Consider the following 22,026-nt stretch of genomic DNA (forward strand, 5'->3'; position numbering starts at 1 on the left):
TTATGTTACCTTTCTGTATGTGTCGCATATGGTAGCAGGTGAGGGACTGGACTTGGAAAGAACAGCGGGGAGTTGTCATGCTCCAAATGTGGAGTCTCCTTTTGCTATGGAGAGAAAAAAACAATGTCTTTGTATTGTCAAATACAGTATCTCCAGGGGTTAAATTGTGATTTAGATTGAGATAGAACTGATTTGCACAAACGTTTAAGAAACCAAACAAAACTTTTACTGCATATCACTGGATGTATATCAGAAACAGTGGTTGCATTTTATTTTGTGACTAATAAAATCACATGGTGTGACTAAAACATGCAGTATCCATCTTTTTTTTCAACGCAAAGTAAGCTATTTCCTGTGAATGTGTAAGACTTCCAATTAATTAACCGCTATAGGCGAGTAATTTGATTTAAGTAAGTTTGAGTAAGTTGATTTTATTAAAGATTACAAGGGAACATGGATTAAAAAAATATATTGATGTTCACAGATCAATCATTTATAATAAGCACAGCAAAAAAACTACTTAAAATAATAAGAATTGTCCATTTTGATTTCATGGTGACTTTTAGTTGAAAATGGCCGTGCCTGCTCTTGTTCTTGGGTGGCTAAGGAGTAGGAGCATGCAACCATTTGAACAGTGCTGGGGTTCGGGGAGAATATGCGTCATCGTAACCAGGGTACATCTGACTAAAGAGGGAAGCATACTGCAATACAGTTGTGGTCAGAATTAATGGCACCCCTGGTAAATATAATCAAAAATGGTTGTAAAAAATAAATCTGCATTGTTTATCCTTTTCAGATTTCATTCAAAATATTCGCAAAAATCTATGAGTTTGGAGAACAACTGACAATTGATCAGAGACCATTCCTCCATACAGAATCTCTCCAGATCCTTCAGATTCACAAGTTCATGTTGGTGCTTCTGTTCAGTTCCCCCCACTCATTTTCTATAGGGTTCAGTTTAGGGGACTGGGACGGACCCGGACGGTCATGGCAGAAGCTTCATTTTGAGCTCAGTTATCCATTTTTGTGTTGATTCTGATGGAAGATCCAACCACGGCCCATTATAAGATTTCTAGCAGAAGCAGTCAGGTTTAGATTTTTTATGGTATTTGCTAGAATCTATAATACCATGTATCTGAACAAGATGTCCAGGACCTCCAGCAAAAAAATATGCCCACAACATATAAGATCCAGCAGTGTATTTAACCGTAGGCATGGGGTACTTCCCTTTTGAAGTTCCAGTCATGTCTGACAACTGAATATGCTGGAGTTTATTTTTGGAGGAGCGAGGAGGATTTTTCTTGAAACCCTCCCAAACAACATGTTGTGTAAGGGTTGTTTGATATATTTCTTTAGGCTTTCTGACCCCCAAGACTCAAGTAATCTCCGCAATTCTCCATCTGTGATCCTGGGAGAGTCTTTGGCCACTCAAACTTTCCTCCTCATCGTGCATTAAGACAATATAGACACACGTCCTCTTCCTGGCAGATTCGTAACATCTTTAGTTGATTGGAACTTCTTAATTATTGCCCTGATGGTCAAAATGGGGATTTTCAATTCTTTAGCTATTTTCTTACAGCCACTTTCTATTTTGTGATGCTCAACAATCTTTTGATGCACATCGGAACTATATTCTTTGGTTTTACTCATTGTGATGGATGATTAAGGGAATGTGGCCTTTGTGTTTCTTCATATTTAAACTCCCGTGAAACAAGTCATAGCTAGACAATTTCATGTTCCTAGTCACCCTGGTGTGCAAAAAAAAAAAAGGTAAATATTAATGGGAATATACTTCAGAGATAATATTTTACTCGTAAAAAATTCTAGGGGTGCCAATAATTGTGGCCAAGGTGTTTTGGAAAAAAAACATTTATTTCATAATGTGATTATGCAATCTCGCTTCTGGTCTGTGCTTTGATGGAGGCGTGGCTTTGGATGGTGATTTGCAAGGAGGGTGGGATCGTATGCTTTCAATGCTAGCAGGCTAAAGTTAGCATTTCCCAGATCACCTATTGCACCTTTAAGGTAACTGACTTTAATCGTTTTTTTTTTAATTCACTCGCTAAATAAAGACGGATTGTGTCGACTGAACTGGAACATACATTGATCTATGTGTGACAGTATGAAGTGACAATGTTTTCCCATTTTGCAGCATATTTCCTATATATTTCATAATTTAACAAAACACTTACATGTAGGTTATACAAACATGTACAACACTAATCGTGTGTGAAATTAGATCTTTTTTTAAGAATAGTAGGCCTACTGTCATTAACTTAAAGGGACAGTTCACCCAGTTATCTCTCTCACACACACACAAGTCTTACCGGTGGGTATATGGGTGGCTGGACCTGTTTGTCCAAGGAGCTGTTTGATGAGGATTTTACCATACTGCACTGGGAGGAGATGGCTGCAAGTGCCTCAGGGAGGTCATCTTCATCACTATGGTTACTATAGGACAAATACAATATTTCAAGAGAGTCCTCATTGTTAAATCTAAAATGCCTCTAATGCCTAGTGACTCACAAGCTGAACTGTCTGACGAGGCGTTTGCGCCGGTCCACTCTTGGCTTCTCTATGTTCAGACTGCTTGATCCTGAATCCTGTGAGGAGCTGGGATACCTGAGATCAGAAGCCGAAGTCAGTGAATATAACACATAGAGACAAAGACGCTTGATGGTTTCTGGTGCTTGAAAATCATCTGAGACATTTACCAGCTTCCAGAGTTAGTACCTCACCTGTCAGTTTGGTCTCCACTTGAGGAGTTCCCTTTTGAGGTTCCACTATCACTTTGGGTGGCTCGCTACAGTAGAGAGAGTAGAGCACAGGCTATGCATCATCTCACTGCTACTGTCACATGCCCTCATTGTGTAACCTCAGTATTTGTGCTTTTATAAACTGTTATAGGCACCCTGCGTATAGTTGTAGTTATCCATACTGACATTTATCAGAAATCCAGCTAAAAACAGCATTTAATTCATTGAAGTATGAGTTTCATTTACATTTAATTTTTTAACTCATAATGTTTAATTAAAATGTCATAACTCGATCTTCATGTGGAAACAACTTTAGTGATGTATGACGGACTAATAGTTTAGTTCGCTTAAACTCTGCCCCTTTCTTACAATCGTCCACAAGCTCGCATTCTGATCTGCCTCCATCCCATCAACAAACGATGGATAGAACCAAGTTCCCGCCTTACATTTTTCTTTTTCTACAACCTCATTTCCAGAAAATTTGGGACATTTTGTAAAATGCAGTCAATTCAGGAATCTGTGATTTGTTAATTCTCTTGAACCTTTATTTAACTGACAAAAGATTTCCAGTGTTTTCACTGACTGACTTAATTGTATTTTGTAAATATAATTTTTTTTGTTTTGTTTGATGGCACATTCCAAAAAAGTTGGGACAGAGGCATATTTACCACTGCGTCACATCACCTTTCGTTTTAATTACACTTTTTAATCATTTGGGAATTGAGAATACTAATTGTTGCAGTTTTGCAAGTGGAATTTTTGCCTAATCTCGCCTGATATAAGATAGCTACTGAACAGTGCAAGGTTGTCTTTGTTCGATTCTCCTTTTCATGAAGGGCCATACATTTTCAATAGTAGACAGATCTGGACTGCAGGCAGGCCAGTCAAGCACATCCTCTCTATGGTGCAGAGTGTCTATGAAACCACTTTGTTGTAGCACGTGCAGAAAGAGGCCTGGCATTGTCTTGATTTCCAAGAAAGTTATCTTTGTACAATCCCAATATATGCTTCCACGTCAATGGTACCTTCACACATAATGCAAGTCAAGCTTACTGATGCACCCCCATTCCATTACAGATGTTTGCTTTTGCACTTGTCGCAGATGAAATTCCCTTTCGTCTTTGTGACTGAGAACTCAATGACCATTTTTCCCCAAAATACGCTGAAATGTGCTGAAGCAGCAGACTATGTTAAAGGGTTAGTTCACCCAGAAATGGAAATTCTGTCATCATTTACTAACCCTAATGTCGATCCAAACCCGTAAGACTTAATTATCTTCGAAACAAAAATGACAAAATTTTTACTAAAATCTGAGCGATTTCAGTCCCTTCATTGACAGCTTCGCAACTACCAATTTGACGCTTCAAAAAGTTCATAAAGAGATCGTAAATCTAATCCATATGAATGGAGTGGTTTAGTCCAAATTTTCTGAAGAGACACGATCGCTTTATACGCTGAACAGATTTAGACTTTTATTCGCATATAAGCATTCATCAATGCACAAATCAGTTATGATATATGGAAGCTCATGCATGTTTGCTTGATGTGTGAGAACCAATGAGGTTTGTTCTTGTGTCACTTTTATTTTGCCTCCCAACTTTTTTGGAGTCTGTTGCATTTGTTTATGTTTACAAAATATAATTAAGTTGGTCAGTGAAAAAATTGGAAATCTTTTCTTTGTATTTTTGTCAGTTAAATGAAGGTTCAAGAGATTGAACAAATCACAGATTCTTGAATAAAAAAACATTATTTTCTGGAAATAGGGGCTGTATTATCAGTTACGCTCTGATACGTCACAATGCAGAAGAAAAGATAATTGCAACTTCAGTTTCATCGCAACTTTAAACTTGACCACCTTTAGCTGAATTACCTGTTTTTACAGGTACCTTGCATAAATACATATAGATAAATCAATTGTCTCTCAGTACGAGCAGTTACTTTAGAGATGTTGCTCTTTAGCTGTTCCTGTAAAACCGCAGGGGAGGAAGGAAGACTTTTCTCTGAAAGTGGTTTTTCCTCTGCCTGTAGTTACAGAGAGAATGAAATACTTATTTATATGACATAAGACAGCGTTAAAAATGTTTCTGTGATCCAAGAGGTAGAAATCTTCTTAACTTACCATGTCTATGTTGATGTGAAGGGCTGGCCATGCTGCAGGTTCTGTTTCTAGCTGGTTCTGCAGAGCTCGATCCAACTCATCAGAGAGCCCAGGAGACATAACCCAAGCTTCTGATGTAAACAATCACATCTCAGCATACATGTTCTGATTTTTTTATTTTTTATTTTATTTAATTATTAATATTATTTTTTACGGGCCTTAAAGGGATAGTTCATCCAAAAAAGAAAATTCTGTCATTATTTACTCACCCTCAAGTTGTTCCAAGCCTGTATGAATTTCTTTCTTCTGTGAATACCCCGTTGACTTCCATAGTATAAAAATATATTTTAAAAATACTATGGATGTCAATGGGGCCCATCAACTGTTTGGTTGCAGTTACAGTTCTTCAAAATATCTTCTTTTATAGCAGAAAAAAAGAAATTCATATAGGTTTGAAACTTGAGGGGGAGTAAATGATGAAAGGATTTTCATTTTTGGGTGAACTATCACTTTAAGTCTGTCTCTCACAGCCACTTAAAATTCAATATTCAACTATAAAGATCAATATAACAATTAATTACAATATTATCATCCACACCAACGGACGAAACGATTCTGTTAAACGTGTAATCTGCCGCTTTAAATGCTCATGGTGCGTTCAAGTCATCTCGTATAGATCGTATTTACGAGTTGAACGCACATGAACGCCACCACAATGTCGTAAATACCAGTGGGGAGCTCGGGATTTTCTTTAAGCTCCGATCTTTACTAGTTGTGGGCGTGTCAGTGAGAAAAGGTATTTAGCAGTGATATTGTCAGGCTTTTCTATTTACAGCGAAGTAAGCTAATTACCTGCACGGAATATGATGGAATTATAATATAACAATGTAATATGTAACGATAAAGTTTGCAGTGGCTTCATAAATTAATTAAAAACATAAAAAAGCAGAGCACACTTGATGCACATTTCTTTGTTCTTCATTTTCTAGAACTAGAGTAGAACCTTGCTGTATTTTTGTTTAATTAATTAAGAGAAAGTACACACCGCCATCTTACTCCGACGAAAATGACTTGAACGCACATGTCATGCCGTCGTAAACACGACTTCCAGGAGGACTTGAACGCAACGCACCATCAATCTCGTTAAAGTCGGGTGGATTCTGATTGGCTGTCAATTGAACTGTTTCCTTCAGTGTCGGTATCATAGCTGTGGTGTGGGGTGGTGGACATACCTGGCTATTCCTATAAAATTGGGACAATAAGGCCTATTATAAATGTATGGTTATTGTTGTCAGTGTCAGTGCAATAGTGGCATTTTTCATTGACCTCGTCTGCAGGTTAAATCGATTAGGCAACCACCATTAGTCACTGAATCATTTACTTAACAGACTCGTTCAAACACTGATTTATTTAAGAACGAATCACAGTTCGAATCAGTTGTGACCACGCGCAACCATTCTGCATTGGGGGAGAAAAAACATCTAACGAAATGTCTATAATGTAAGTTACTCAATATAGCTTATTGTTTATTGAACTGTTGTGAACAACAGAACTCTCAGAAAGTTCGAGTAGATTTGGACTCACTTGGTTTAGCTGTCGTGAGGCATAACGCTTCCTGTTTTTCATATCCATGGCGATGGTTGTAGCGATGGATCTTTCCAGAATGAGGAGCTTCATTCTCTTCCACACTAAACCTCCGGGTGTCTGCAGTGCTCAAAGGGAAACTATAAAACAACGCACAACAATGACGCAGAGTACAATGGTATATGACAGCTCTACGTTATTTTTGGTCGTATGACGGAGAGAGTCAGAGAACAATAGGGGCCTTCAAATTCATTCATATATATCTATACATCCACCCACCAACACACATGCAGCAGAATGGCATATGTCATCTTTATTGATCTATACATTCACAACACAATTAACCAACCAGCTTATAACCAATGCAAACCTGGTACTGGTACTTATTGATTTATTTTCAAGTAACATGTTATGAAGAACCACAGTAAAATGACGTGCAGAAACATGCACACGCAGCTTTCTAATGTAATAACAGAGTGCTTATTAAAGTAATTTCAATGGATGGACACACAACAACAACGTGTTTATGCAAATGGTGTTATTAAACAGAAAATGGAACAGTGCAAATGTTAATACAAAATTGAGAAGCAAATGTCAAGGGTTTACATAATCAATAAAATGGAGTCGATTAGCGTAAACAACACGTTTATTAAGGCAGGTCTCATTGCAGCAGACTGTAATCATTAAAAGCCCCCCCATCCCTAGCTGATTGAACGGATTTCGATGGCCAAACACAAAGATTTCTAACTTAACACTTCAGCAAATACGTAATGATCATTAGCACATATAGAACAGATGTCACAAGTACTTTCGAGGTGATTTTAAATTAAGTAAATCAGGGTTTGTAAACAGGTAGGTGCTCGTCTTGGAATGATATATAAGTGATCTGCACTTAATAGTAAACTTTCAGACATAATATGCACAAATCTATGAGTTAAAATGCTAAAATATGCTATAATCTAGAAAAAGGGCGATCAGTCTGGCTTCTGGGTGTTCTTGCATTCCTCTCAGTAATTTTAAAGATGTTTTGAGCAACCCTGCTATCGAATATTAAGCCACAACAGCAGCAGTTTCATATCCTGGCATTGTCTTTCAGGTAATTTGCTAGTTCTAGATTTTATCGTAAATCATGCAAAACCCTAAAAAGCTATTAACATGCAGATTGTCAGACGTCAAGGTCCGCATACGCTGAATATGTTTTTGCCATCTCAGGGTGCATTTGATCGGATGAGACCTGATGGATGATCACAAGCAATGAATGAGACTCCTGCAGGTGAGATGATGATGGAGGATGACAGGCTGACTGAGGATGACAGGCTGACTGTGGTTGGATGCGAGCGTTCAACAGTCTCTTTTACAAAGGTGAGCGGCTCATCCAAACACCCTTTCACATGCTCAGAGCGCAGTCATAACTTTGTCTTTGTGCACGATAGACACACTCCTGCCACTGCGCTCAATCAAACCGCTCTCACCAAACCCACCACTGCTCGCAGGGGGTCTGTCCACATAGGAGGGTCTAAATCAGACACATATGCACATGCAGGTGAAACACAGATGAAATCAGCCTACATTTTGTGACAGAAACTGAAAAACTGGCAGAGGTTTTTATCTTGGTAGATCAAATGTAATACCTGTGTGGTGGCGGAGCATATCCCAGTTCCATGGGCTGTACGTATAGTGGAGAGGTCAGACTAGGTGGATGTGATCTTTGCCAGGGTTCCTGTGCAATTGGAATGTTGTGTTTATACTGGAGGGAAACAGAAAAACTATGATTCACATGAGTGAAGTCTCTTGCCAATTACTTAAGCATTAAAACTCAGTCTGCTAAATCTCAGTCAATGTAAAAACCAATATCATCATGCTGAATTATTTGCTCATAATATTTTTTTTGAATATGTTAGATACTCGAGATTAAAATTAGTCACAAGGCTCAGGGGTTTTCTACAGAATCCCTAAAGGGACATGATTTCTTTTTTTCCAAACAATTATACTTTAGTACTTTTGCGTTCTTTTACTAAAGTATTGCACTCCCCTGAGAAACTGCATTTGCTTGCTAGATTTGTGTCATGGAAATAATATGAGGTGGGAGGAAAAACTATACTGCTTTTGTGAGCGAACACAAAGTTTCTTGGGGGAAGGAAATACTGAAGCGCTGAAATATAATTTTCGTCCCATCTCATATTTTTTTCTCTGTAGCTTTCAAACTTTTTGCAAAGGACCTCCAAATATGATGTTCACTTTGCAAAGTACCCTAAAAACTTCCATAAAATATAATATTATTGAACCTTTCACAATAAATACAAAGAATAGTGCTTTTCAACCCACTTTTCTAACGGTTACAAAAACTGGGACTGTATAAAGTAAAACAATCATGATTTCCAGCCTCTTTTAAAAACAGAATGAAACTGTAAATATATAATTTTACAAAAATATATTTAATTAATATGTTGAGTTAATGTTAAATTTGGCAGCCTTAAAACAATTCACATAATAAATAAATACCTTAGGATATCAGTCTAAAAGCCCCTGATGTAGCTAATAGGATATCAGTCTAAAAGCCCCTGATGTAGCTAATAAATGCACATTTGTATTTCTTCCTAAAATAATCATATAAAGTAAGAAGGATATTGAAAGAGTACCGGTGTTAAGCTTGGCTCAGGGCTGGTCTGTGCACTACAGAACAGAGAGAGAATCTTTCAGTACATAATTACAACCAGTAGAAATATAAAAACCTTTCATTACACAACTGCAAAATATAAAAAAAAAAAAAAAAAAAAAATTTATATCTGCGTGCTCATGATTGTGTTTGTGTGGCTTTACCTTAGATGGGGATGTTTTGCTGGAGTCATGGCTGTGGAAGACAAAATCAGTCAAATATACATGACGTGTGATGTGGTATTTGCATTAAAGCACCATTCACAGGGTTTAGGGCAGATGCAGGGCAGACACAGAGATTAAGCATGTCAGAAATGCATTAGGTTGATTATTGACGGGCGAAACTGCATATGTCACACAGACCTACCCTTGGCCTTGACCATAGACTGGGCTCGTGATGGGTATCTTTTACTTGGTCTTCTCTCAAAAGTGCTTGCTCTCCTGACTTTACCACTATGTGTGGCCTGATATTCGGTCCTTCCACTGTAAGCACAAACGACATCATACTTAAAAAAGGCAAAAGGATAAATATATTGCCAGAATTAGGTGTGCATGTGTGTAGGGATGTCTCGATCAAGTTTTTTTTGAGTCATTTAATATTGAATATCTGCCAATACCGAGTCTTGTATTTTCCGAGTTATTGGTGCACACTTTAAGTACATTCAAGTTATTAAAATCAATCCAAGCTCAAATTTAAAAAAAATGTGCATCTATCACCACAGAGTAATTTCAATATAGCAATTAGTATTGTAATTATATTGGTAGATGTAAACATCTGTTACAATGTTAGACATTGTAAACTAGACCGTGTGGTCACAATTATGAATACTTCTTGTATGCACAATAAGCAGAATAATTGCAAAACGGTTAGAAAGCACCCGCTATCAAACACGCACATTTGAGTTTCTTTTCCTTTTAGGAAAATAGTTGGATTTATTAGACAGCTGATGTAAAATAAAGGATCGTGCTTAGGATAGCCAATACCGATCAGTTAAAAGAAAATGCTTAATCAGCCCCGTTACAGATCTTAGGGATCGGCTCGAGACATCCCTACATGTGCGTGTATGTACCTGAATCTGAACCGTGAGCCGAGGCGTGTGAAGTCACTGCGGTTGCTCGTGTTGTGGGTTGGCTGTCTGAGCCGGAAGAAGGCGTGGCTCTCGACTGCACACTTCCATAAGTGCTTACACTCGTGAGAACTCGACAGCTGAAACACAAACGTGTGCTCCTGCTCTCGGCCCTGCACACACAAAAGCACTTAACATTATAGAACAGGGTTTTTTATAATTATTATAAATTAATAATTTAATATTTTAAGATTATATTTTTAAATATATATTTTTATTTAATTTTAATTTATTATTATTATATCATAATTATTATTATTTTTTAATGTGTGAAAAAAAAGAAAAGTAACTACGAAGTTAGCATGAATAAAGTTGAAATTCAATTTAATTGGCCCTCTGACATTAAAAAATATTAAGCAAAATTAAAATGTAGTTTACAAACATATGATTCCACAGCAATATTGATTATTTTGACGGCAAATATAAATATCATATCCACCAAGGTATAGGCTAGAGGAATTTTTACATGTATAATTTTGGTATCCTACAGTGTGAGCACAGATAAGTGAGTGCAAGTTTTGTAAACTCACCTGTTCATCATCCTCCACCACTACTAATGTCAATCTGTTCTTCTTGAAGTCAAGACGGGTTATTTTAGGCCTAATTGGAAACATTTATGACCAGCATGTTGAGATGGAAAGTAATGATCCAGCCACTAGTCAGAACAACAGGAGTGTGTATTTGTGAATCTCACCAAAAAAAGAGGCCAATTTTGCTGGATCCCTCGAAAACAAGGATTCCAGTCGGTGTGAGTCCCAGAGCATATTCTCCTCCATCCCGTCCCTGCACAAAGTCAGTATACAGCACTTTTACACCGTGTTAATTTCAAAAGTATGTTATACAAACCACTGATCAAAAGTTTGGGGTCAGTAAGATTTTTTTAATTGTTTTTGAAACAAGCCTCTTATGCTCACCAAGACAGTGAATACAGTAATACAGTGAATACAGTAATATTTGTGATATAATATAAAAATTTAAAATTACTTTTCTATTGTAATATATTTTAAAGTGTAATTTATTCTTGTGATGGCAAAGCTAAGTTTTCAGCATCATTACTCATCATTACAGTTTTCAATGTCCCATAATCCTTCAGAAATCATTCTAATATGCTGATGAATTTCTATTTGATGAAAAGAGTAAAAAAGAACAGCTTTTATTTGTAATAGAAATCTTTTGTAACATTATTAATATATTTACTGACACATTTTTTTTAATCAATTTAATGCATCCTTGTTGGGTAGAAGTTTTATTTTTATTTTTTTGCTTTTGAACCGCAGTTTTCATCCTAATATCAGTTCATTTTAAGAGCATATGGGTGGATGAATGGGAGCATGATAGTACATCTAGAACTGCTATTATAAAGATTAATTCCTCTACTGTAGTGGCATATGCTGTTGTGAAGGTATAATGCAGCTTTTAATTTGTTTTAATACTGATATAGAAAGATGCAATGGAGTTATTATTCAGTTAGAAGATTGTTTTTGTAAAATACATCATTATTATAGAGCGATTATAGATAACTCTGCTGTTGTGAAAGTATAAGAGGGTGAAGATAACAAAATATGAACCCAAGAATTTGAATATGCTCTAAGAACTGTAATCCTTGAAATCCGAGGACTGAAAGGATGTAAATTAACTAAAGTAAAGCCCTATTCGGACGGGACTAGTTTTTTACCACTCGACCTATTTAAGTAAACTTCATGAGTTTATAGAGGTGACTTTTTATAATAAACCCACATAAGTGAGCAGCATCTACCTCTTACCTGACACTGATATTAAAATGGGTATTCTTTGCAGTTTTTTTTTGCGATTTGGCTCTATTTATTAATTGTATAATTTTATTTTTTCGTCGGATACTATCCATGTTGAAATTAAATTAAATTGCACATTCAAACGGGACTAAAATCACTGAGAAACTCTGGTAATAATTACTTTACCCCACCTCTCCATGTAAAACTAATCCTGTACGAATAGGGCTTAAGTGATCTCACCTTCACAAAGTGCATGTCCACTCCATACATCTCCAGCCACTTGCACTTATTCAGGAAATTTAGCTCAGCTTGAGAAGGACTTGTTCCCCTGTAGAGAGATGTAACATTCAAACTCATGAGCCATAATGAACACCATAACTCATCATTGTCCAATACCCCATCAATTTATGGCTAGACTACAGCAACTCCCTCTTGCACAGCCTGACAGCATCTGCCATATGTCCCATTGAGCACATCCAAACGTTCTGTTGCACTTGTTTTTAACCTGTGGAAATCCTCTCACATTAAACTTCTGCTCTGCTCAAATCTCTACACTGGCTGACATTATCTGTAAGAATTCAATTCAAGCCAATGTTTCGGTCTTACATTTACGCTCTCTATTTTCAACCCCAAAGTCTGTAAAGTCTAGAAATATCTAATTTCCAAGAACAACAAACAATCCAGACACATTTAAACAAATGCAACAACTCATCCTTAGGGACTGATCAGCAGTTGAGCACATACTTGTATAGTAGCACGCGCTGACTGATGATTGACCTTAAAACAGGATCAAATGCAGAGCTGAGGATTTAATTAAAACCACAGGGAGACAGTGTTTGGAGTCTGTGTGAAATGCATGTAAACATTTCAAGTGTGATTATCACAAGCAAATATAACTAACACTGACAATCTGTTTTAAGGACTTAATTCAAAACGCACTCAATCTTACACCGTGTTCTAACCAGGTGTGACGTGACAAAGCGTCAAGCGATAAATATGTTAACCAGACCGGTAACCTCTGTTTGTTGTTTGCTAAACATCAAATGTGTTCTGATTGGCTATTGGCTTAGTCAACTTACATAGTACTTTCACTTCCAGTCTTCTAACCTGTATGTTAGGACATAGTGTTAGCTGTAGTATGGTGGGGATACAAAATAGTCATTCATACTCATTACCTGCATTCAGCCCATTTGCGGTAGATGTCTGCCTCCATAATCTCTGTCTGTTTGGGTGAAAAGCGAAACTCTGATACCAACACAATAGAGTGTTCTAATGGATCACAATCCCCAAGTTCACCTATAAACACAAAAAATAGAAAGAAATGGAAATGAAAAGGCAAAAATCTGCTGTAAATATGCAAATACATGAAAAAAAAGAAGTCCAAACTGGCCATTAAAAACACAGAACTCACTTTGTAAGCAATAAGCCCCGAGCTCCACGTACACATCATATGGACATTTTAACCTGCTCACAGAAGGAGAGACTTAATGACCCTTAAAACAGCCTGTAAATGTTTTTGCAGCATATAAAAAGTGGCTTTCAAAACATGCAACTGACAGTTTTCAAACAATGATCAAAATCCACTTCCGTAAAATGTGAGATGACGAGTATTTATGTAAGAAAGTATGTGCACCCTGTGTGGGAAAGTGTGTCGGATCGTATCTGTGCTCTTAAATTAGAAGCCGTGTGTTGGTTCTCATTGGAGTTTCTTTTATTAAAAAGGAGCAGAGCAGCACCCAGGAGACCAGACCCAGATTATACACAGTGAAAAAGAGCTTTTATTGGACCCCGGTAGAAACCCTGCCTCACTGTATGTGCGCGTGTGACAGAGGGAGGGTCAGAGGCGTTACAGCGGGCAAAAAGGAGAATATGAAAGGCCCTCTCTTTTTCCACTGCGTGTGCATGTTTGTGTGTATCTCACTGTGAGGTAAGCGTAATTTCTTACTTGCCGGACAGTATGTCTTGTCTAAGCTGCAGTACGAAGAGATACCTGCAAAAGAAGTGGTTACACAGTCATAAATCTGTAAAAAGTCAAATATTTTTGAATTAGAATATTACAGTTCAGATAGGTTTAAATATTACATACATACTATTAGGGATGAACTGACATTAAAATACTGGCTAATATTATAAGCAGATAATTATTTGGTAACACTTTATAAGGTGGTCTAATTTTTTAACATTAGTCAAAGGTAGGGTAGGCAATTTGTTATACTGGTTGAAACTCTCTTCACATTCTGATAGCAATCAATAATAGAAGTGGTCTAAATATTAAAGCATGTACTTATATTTTCTGTGGAAGTCTCAGGACCAATACATTTTCGTCCTATCACGCGATGTCCTACCTGCCTGTCAACATATTTATTTCCAGCTGCAGCAGTCAGGTGGTACAAGTCAGAGTTGATTATTATTGTAATGTTGTGCTTTGAGACATGAGGTTATTTAACACCGTCTCTCGTGACGCTTTGCAGAATCTGTTGTGTGTGTTCATGTGTTTTGAAGGAGGCGTGGTTTTGGAGACGCTCTGAAGGGAAGGTGGGATCTCATGCTTTCAAAGCTAGCTTTCAATTGCTAGCCTCTCCACAATTGCCTACCCTACCTGTAATGCATGAACTAACATAAACTAACAATGAGCAATATATTCTTACAGCATGTATTAACATTTATTAATATTAGTTAATAAAAACAGTGCATGAACTAATGTTAACAAATACAACTTTTTTTATAATGTATTAGCAAATGTTGAGATTGACATTAACTAAGATTAATAAATGCTGTAGAAGTATTTTTCATTGTTAGTTCACGTTAACAAAGGAACCTTATTGTCAAGTGTTACCAATTATTTTCATGTTATGATTGATATTCGATAAATGAGTGATATAAAAATTCTACGCTAATATTTCAGAATAAATTACAAATAAAACCAACCAAAAAATAAATAAATAAATACCCAAATCATTTGAAATACTACAAGTGAATTATGCAGCATAAAATTATAAATGCACAGTATGATTTTTATTTTTTTACGATTTGCTAAAGATTACATTTATAATGTTGTTAAATTATTAGTGTTTTTAAAGATTAACTTTCAGCAAAGGAAATTACCATGCACAATTTAATATTGACAGATACAGATATATTTTAAAAAATCTAATATCAGCTGATAACTGATTTAGTATGTATCACTAATACATAAAAATATAAAATAAAGAATTCACCCAAATTCAAAAATGTTATGTACTCACTCTCAAGAGTGTTTCAAGTCTTCTGAAGCTATATGATAAATTTGTGTAACTTTAAGTCACTTCAGAAGACTGGCGCACTAACCCTATATGACCTTTTTATGATATTTTTATAGTGCCTTAGAAGACAGTTAGACACAAGGTAAAAGCATATATGAATGCTGTTGTTTACCTGGTGAACTCTTCGTGAAGGTTATTGGGCTCTGACGAATAGAATTTTACCCTGAAAAACAATCTGTATGGAGGTCCATCTACAACAGAGAGATTTTATTAGTAAGAGTATGTGTACGCTGGAATGAAACAGACACAATGTCTATTACAATAAAATTTGTACATAAACTTTAAAGGGAACAAAAAAGACAAGAAGCTCTCCCTGAAGGTTATGGAAGATTGTTGTCATAGAGACAGGCATAAGTCAGCTAATGTTGATTCAGTGTGACTCAACGGCTTTTAAAAGTGTTGTAAAGCATATACAATTCTGAAGGGTAGTACTATTGCGGTTATGCTATAATAAAGAGAAGACACTACAGGGACTCAATCAATGGCCTCTTTTCACTGACAACATAGTCTTTTTTGAATTGCACACAGGTTGCATGGCCGGAAAGCTTTTAAATCTGTGTTGAAATCAAATTATACTGATACTGTTTCCATCTCCCACTTTCTCCATCCAACAACTTTCTCTTTGGTGATCTGCGTGGGGTGTGTCTTGCACAGCATACACTGGGATTGGCTCTAATCACGCCCATTGTATACACTCATAGACATTTGTCACTACTAGTCACTACGGCAACAGTAGATTATGAACCCAAGGTCATCAGCCATCTGCGACCAGCCAACTAAACAACTCTGCAAGAACTAATTGTGTGTGTGTGTGTGTGTGTGAGATGTCTTATGACTACTCACATCTAATCTGCTTCTTTATGGGTTTGGCTGCATCTAGCCAGTGCTGAAAACATAAGGAAATGTGAAAAACAGCATGGGAGGATTGGGGGTGACAGTGGGAGGGAGGGGGAGGGAGGGGGAACAAGACAAAGAGTTTGTTATTACTCTGAGTGCTGAGGAAAAGAAAATCCTGTTGTTCTGATTGATGTTGAGTAGCTGTTTCACACTGACACACTCCATTTCTCATTTCTGGTCTAAGAGCTGCAGCTTATAGAAAAACAGGTCACTGCCACACGCACGCACACACACACACACACACACACACACACACACACACACACACACGCGAACGCTTATTGAGTGCCACTCACCGCAACCTGCTCTGGGTCCATGAACTGCAGACCAAAGTAATCAGCCTCCACCAGATCCAAATGATACATAATCTGATCAAACAGATCCTGTCCCTTGGAATGTTTCTGAAACACATACATTTAACACAGATAAATCACTAAGTGCGGAAAGCCTGGGGCTTCACACTGATCTTGTGACAGTTTAAGGGGACACCTGTGGAGCATGTCGCCGGCAGGAAGTTGCTCCAGTGCGCCCGCAGGGCTCGATGGCCCTGAAATAGGCACAGCGACGTACATGCTGCATTGATTTTCATATGCACTCATCACGGCTGAGTGATATAGCTTAAAATATCTTGGCATTCATCTCAATTTTAGTCTTGATTTTTGTTTTGTCAGAAGAACCACAGTTACATACAATAAAAATCTAGTTAAGAATAAAAAGATAAAATAAATTTAATGAATTTTTTTTTCCATTTTAAATGAACACAAAGACGAATATAGTAATTTTAATTTTCCATAACGAAAACAGATATCTTCACAACTGTTCAAAATCTTGGGGTCAGTAAGTGACCATAAAGACATTGATAATATAACCATCAATGTCTATTTCTTTTTATTAAAGAATTCAGATTTTTTTTTAATATAAATCAGTATGTGTTATAATATTTCAGAATATTACTGTTTTTACTGTATTTTTGATCAAATAAATGCAGCATTGGCGACCATAAGACTTCTTTAAAAAAAAACATAAAAAATCTTACTGACCCCACTTTTGAATAGAAGTGTCTTTACTATATCTTTAATAAAACGCTTTAATATATTACAAATGTAACACGGGGACATCCATGAGAATTTCAGAGTGATGATGGAAAGTAAATCGTTGAATAAAAGCTCTGAATTAATGAAATTGACAGTTTGAAAATTCACAGACGTGAACTGGATTTTTTTCCCAGCTGAATTTAAATTAAAATGCTATTAAAAGATCTGTCTGAATACTCTTACAAGTACTCTTATATTTTTAGCCAAACAAAAGTGCATCAGAATTGTCGCAATATTCATATTTAAAGTCGCAGTGAACTGGAAGTTGCAACCGACTTTACTTCAGTGTTGTGACATATTTCCAAGTGAAATTGAACATTGAATAGAGGCAGGGGTTTTACTTTAGCTCACATCCTCTCCCCATCCCTCGCTCATAGCAGACTGACGGTTGGAGGGGAGTGGTTAAGGATATTCTACAAAAGCCACCAAACTGACATCATCGGAGAAAGAACGCCATTCCAGAGCGGAAGAAAATTTTCTGATTTTGATTACGTGGAGCTATTTTGATAAGATTACCAAGACAGAATTTTTTTGTGTGTGTGTATTAACTTTCACAGATTAACTGTTCACCACAAGACTAATGTGTAAATAAGTGAATAAGGTCAATTTTAATTTCATGCCAACTTTCATTTTAAATCGCCAACAAAATCATGGCAAATATATTGTAAATATTCCAAATCCAAACCTTTCTCCCAAACCTAGTCTTATTACAAAGTAATTTGACAGATGATGACACACACTTTGAAAAGCCAAAGAGAGATAAAAAAAAAAATGGAAAAGGAAACCTCCACAAAGAAGAGATTATCTCCAGAATAGCTCATGATGGTCCGTTTATTTTCAAGGCCAGCATCCACTGAGATCAAAAACTTTCCAACGAATGCAGATCATTTGGAATTTAGCTATTGATTTGTTCCATTTAACGGAGCATGATTGATTTCTTTTGTTGGTTCGGGGATGTTGTGAGGCGAAGGATTGAGCACATGATCAGAATAGGTCATGGAAATGGCATGAGCTTCCTGTTATCATGAGAATGAGAAGTATTCTCTGAGTGAAACCCATCTTGGAATCCTGAATGAGCATCTCTACAGGGTATAAGAAATTAGTCAATAATGACATTACTTGGAAATGGAACATTCTTTTGGAGTTACCAAAGACTAATTTTAGAGAAGCTAATATAAGATGTGGCCCCCAATTTTCTAAGCCATTTTTGCAATTACCATTTAAATGTTTGTGGTCAGTCAGATTGAAAAAAAGAAAAAAAGAAATTCATACTTGTTCTGCAAAGATGCACTAAATTGATCAAAACATTGATCAAACAACAGTAAAAACATTTATAATGTGACAAAAGATTTATATTTTCAATAATAAATGCTGTTCTTCTGAACTTTATATTTATCAAACAATCCTGAAAAAACGTATCATGGTTTTCATAAAAATACTGAGCAACAGCACAACTCTTTTCACTCATAAGTAATATTTCTGGAGCACCAAATCAGCATATTAGAAATTTTTTTTGAAGGATCATCTGACACAGAAAACTGGACTGTGTGGCATAGTCACTTCTTTTAGTTTGATATTTTCTAATGTAATGCAGTGACATTGACTTGAGTGTCCAATACGTTTTGGAGCCACTGTATAAGCTTGATATGCTGAGAAACATCTAAAGCTCACTGAATAATATAACACAATGACCTGAAGGATTAGAGACATCGACATTATTGTTTTTCAATTGAAAATGCTGGTCTATTGTGATAACATTTAGTCTTGATAAAGGCTCGAAACCTTGATATTTAGACAAGCTCCACAAGGCACACAGACAAAATCTAAGACAGAGGAAAATACACACACATACTGTATGTAAGGTGCACACAAACCAAGGCCAGAGCAAAAATAGCTTGAAGTGTCAGAGGAGAGTGGCTGGATTTGGGACACACCCTGAGGGGGGCAGGGGTGGCTATTATTCTCTTTGATACTTGCTGCTGTTCAGGTTGACCTACAACCCTTAACATACATAAATCGACATGCGTTTTAGAGCGGTTCTCTGTTCTCAATACACACAAAGTAGTACAAACTAGTCCTGCATCAAATTAAAATGATTCACTTTTGAAATTAAACTGATTATCAGGTTTGATGTTTGGGTTTCAGATGACACTTCAGATGGTCAAATCAAAAGGAATTTATGATTTGTTAAAGCTAAAGCTGACACACAAAAGGTATTTTATAAATTCTTTGACATGTTCAGACTTGTATGGCTTAACATTGCCTGACTATGACAGCCATGTTTATAAACCAGCGATCAGCAACACTGTCATTGAAATATAAAACGATAATATGATGTGAACTGAGAATTGAGAAGGAGGAAATATTTTCAATTAAATCTAATTATATAATTGTTCTAGTCCTCTAATTTGTTTGGCCCAGTGATGTTCCAAGAGTGCTGTTATTCTTTATGACACACTTATGTATCATTTTCATTTGTCTATGTTCACGTGTTCTAGACTAGAGCATTTGAGTGGTGTGGAAGCAGATTTTGCCTGATGAACAGGTTTTTGACAGTAGACGTACGCTTGCAACGCACTGGTAACATGCTCTATTGTGTTAGTCTGGTGGTAATAGATCTCAAGGGGACTATGGGGAATATTTCTCTTTAAACCAGATGTGTTATGGTCACATGACAATGACAACATGATGGATGTAGTAGGTTCTGATTACATTCAACACACATTCACCATTAATGTCCGGCTTAGTTAGCTTACATAATGGCATAGCATACAGATACCCTACATAACAGTCTTTAATGTAGTTCCATAAGTGTTAAAAGTCCATATATTTTAAAAGAACGATTTAATAATGTTCAATTATTCTATAAATATTTGTATTATTGTTTATAAACAATTAATTAATGAAAAATTCCATTATACACAGTTTTATTATGCACTATATAGAAAGCAAGTATATTACAAATCGATGTCGTTTGTAGGTAGTATAACTAGCCGCTTCCTGTCTTGCTTGGTGGCAGGTAAAGCCTTGTTTTGGTTTCTTTTTGGAGTATTTTCACTGGCTGAGAATAAATATATAAACAAACTGACACTTTCTCAGAGATACGTAAGTTAATGGATATTACTTGTTTTTTTTTAGCTGTACTGTGGTACTACCGTGCTGATAACGATCATAAAAAATAAATAAAATAAATACAGTACAAACTCAAATTCACAACAAAATTACACTTAAAGTAGGAGGTACAGTGTTAAAAATGAGATATTGAATGTCAGTCAGTAATCGACCCATTTCACGGCGCGACTTGCAAAAGAGGGACCAAAGGTTAAGCGCCTAACTGGTTCGTCGACCTCAGTGAACAAATGGGGAAATAATTTCTGGAAAACACTTTGACAGAGGAGGAGAGAAAGAAAATCAGCTGGGGAATTCCGTGCGTGTTTTTTTTTTTTCTCTCTCTTGTTTCATTTTCAGTGAAAGCTCCCAGTGCTCGAGGGAATCTGCAGGTTTGTGTGTGACAGGTTGAGCGGTCGCTATAGGTGGGAAGTAAACAGGAGGACGGGATCACGAGCACCATCTGTTTGCCTTTCAACTACCGGGACAGGACCCAACACCGGGGAAATCCGTCCGGCCACACACACACACACACAACATAACTTTGCCATTAAATACTACATTCAAAACAATCAAGGTGACTTTAGTTTTCTCTCACGTAAAGCTAACGAAGTCCTCCACTCACTCACCGGTAACTCCACATTGACATCCGATCCGTCCAGCAGCAGGACTCTGCATGTGATGGCGTCCTTGCTGTTGCCCGCAGCGGGGATGTGGACTACGGCTCCCCCGGTCACTACGGTCGGCGCGTGAATCACCTGCTGCTGGTGAGCCTGCAGCACTGCGTTTCCGCCTCTGCCGGTCCCGTCCAGCTCGTCTGATGTCCGAAAGCGTCGCTTTGACCGACGGCTAAACGTCCTGCGCAGAAAACCCATCATCTTACCCCGCGATACAGCGCTTTAATCAACCAGGGAAAACGGCACCGATACCGGACTTCTCAAGAGGAAGGCATCCAGCTGTTTCACAGGCTTTCCGCGACGAAGAAAGGCGGCGTCTACCGGACTGAGGCGTGCAATGCAGAAGGGACAAGTCGGGATACGGCGACCTGTCACGAGCTCCGTTCCTCGTGGCGTACGGGCGAGAAAACACGAGCGCACCTGCCAAAAGCCACGGGAAGATACTCCGGTCTTTTCGTTCGTTTGATCTTTCTTTCAATAAAAAGTAATTGCGCTTAAATTAAACTTATCCTCACCGCAGTCCAGGTTCTGCTGAACGATTTCGCGTTAGTTCCTTTCTGTTATTGATCGAAACTGATGTACCTCTCAGGTAAGTCAACCAGAGGAACTGGCCAGGCAACCTGTTCTGCGCAAGCGTTAAATCTCAGAGCAACACTCAAACTTTTTTTCCTCTTCGGTTTGGTGTGCGCGAGGCAGCGCTACCTGCTGGTAAGCCAACCCAGTGATCAGGGTGAGGTTACCTTCACGCGAGCCACCGTCACTGAATTCCCCAGCAACTACAATTCAAGCAAGCCTTCTGCAATCAGGAAACATTATGCGCCAATCGTCAGCATTTCACGCACGCTCATTCGAGCTCCCCACAAACCATCATGAATAAGAGAAGAGGCACAACGTGATAAGAATGAGACATTTTATTTATTTATTAACAGAGGCGAATTTAATCATTCTAGTAGTGGATTGTTGATGTACTAGTCGAT

The 22,026-nt window shown here is 37.3% G+C and overlaps 1 protein-coding gene across 1 annotated transcript in view; it reads right to left on the reverse strand.

The window, feature by feature from the left end:
- The window catches only part of epb41l4b (erythrocyte membrane protein band 4.1 like 4B), a 23,974-nt gene extending 2,170 nt beyond the window's left edge, over positions 1 to 21,804 (reverse strand). Inside the window, exons 1-22 of the mRNA XM_082150991.1 lie at positions 21,002 to 21,804; positions 16,467 to 16,571; positions 16,117 to 16,159; positions 15,386 to 15,464; positions 13,917 to 13,961; positions 13,383 to 13,435; positions 13,147 to 13,267; positions 12,212 to 12,299; positions 10,915 to 11,003; positions 10,751 to 10,820; positions 10,164 to 10,333; positions 9,461 to 9,576; positions 9,259 to 9,289; positions 9,078 to 9,111; positions 8,070 to 8,185; positions 6,439 to 6,578; positions 4,876 to 4,985; positions 4,695 to 4,778; positions 2,739 to 2,803; positions 2,527 to 2,622; positions 2,328 to 2,451; positions 10 to 104 (exon numbers count right to left, since the gene is read on the reverse strand). Of these exons, the coding sequence (XP_082007117.1) occupies positions 10 to 104; positions 2,328 to 2,451; positions 2,527 to 2,622; positions 2,739 to 2,803; positions 4,695 to 4,778; positions 4,876 to 4,985; positions 6,439 to 6,578; positions 8,070 to 8,185; positions 9,078 to 9,111; positions 9,259 to 9,289; positions 9,461 to 9,576; positions 10,164 to 10,333; positions 10,751 to 10,820; positions 10,915 to 11,003; positions 12,212 to 12,299; positions 13,147 to 13,267; positions 13,383 to 13,435; positions 13,917 to 13,961; positions 15,386 to 15,464; positions 16,117 to 16,159; positions 16,467 to 16,571; positions 21,002 to 21,250 (2,123 nt within the window). The 5' untranslated portion in view covers positions 21,251 to 21,804. The remainder of the gene's footprint in view (positions 1 to 9; positions 105 to 2,327; positions 2,452 to 2,526; positions 2,623 to 2,738; positions 2,804 to 4,694; positions 4,779 to 4,875; positions 4,986 to 6,438; positions 6,579 to 8,069; positions 8,186 to 9,077; positions 9,112 to 9,258; positions 9,290 to 9,460; positions 9,577 to 10,163; positions 10,334 to 10,750; positions 10,821 to 10,914; positions 11,004 to 12,211; positions 12,300 to 13,146; positions 13,268 to 13,382; positions 13,436 to 13,916; positions 13,962 to 15,385; positions 15,465 to 16,116; positions 16,160 to 16,466; positions 16,572 to 21,001) is intronic.
- Between the last annotated feature and the right edge of the window lie 222 nt (positions 21,805 to 22,026).

The sequence above is a fragment of the Leuciscus leuciscus genome (genome assembly GCF_965113295.1).
Source record: "Leuciscus leuciscus genome assembly, chromosome: 20".
Lineage (NCBI taxonomy): Eukaryota > Metazoa > Chordata > Actinopteri > Cypriniformes > Leuciscidae > Leuciscus > Leuciscus leuciscus.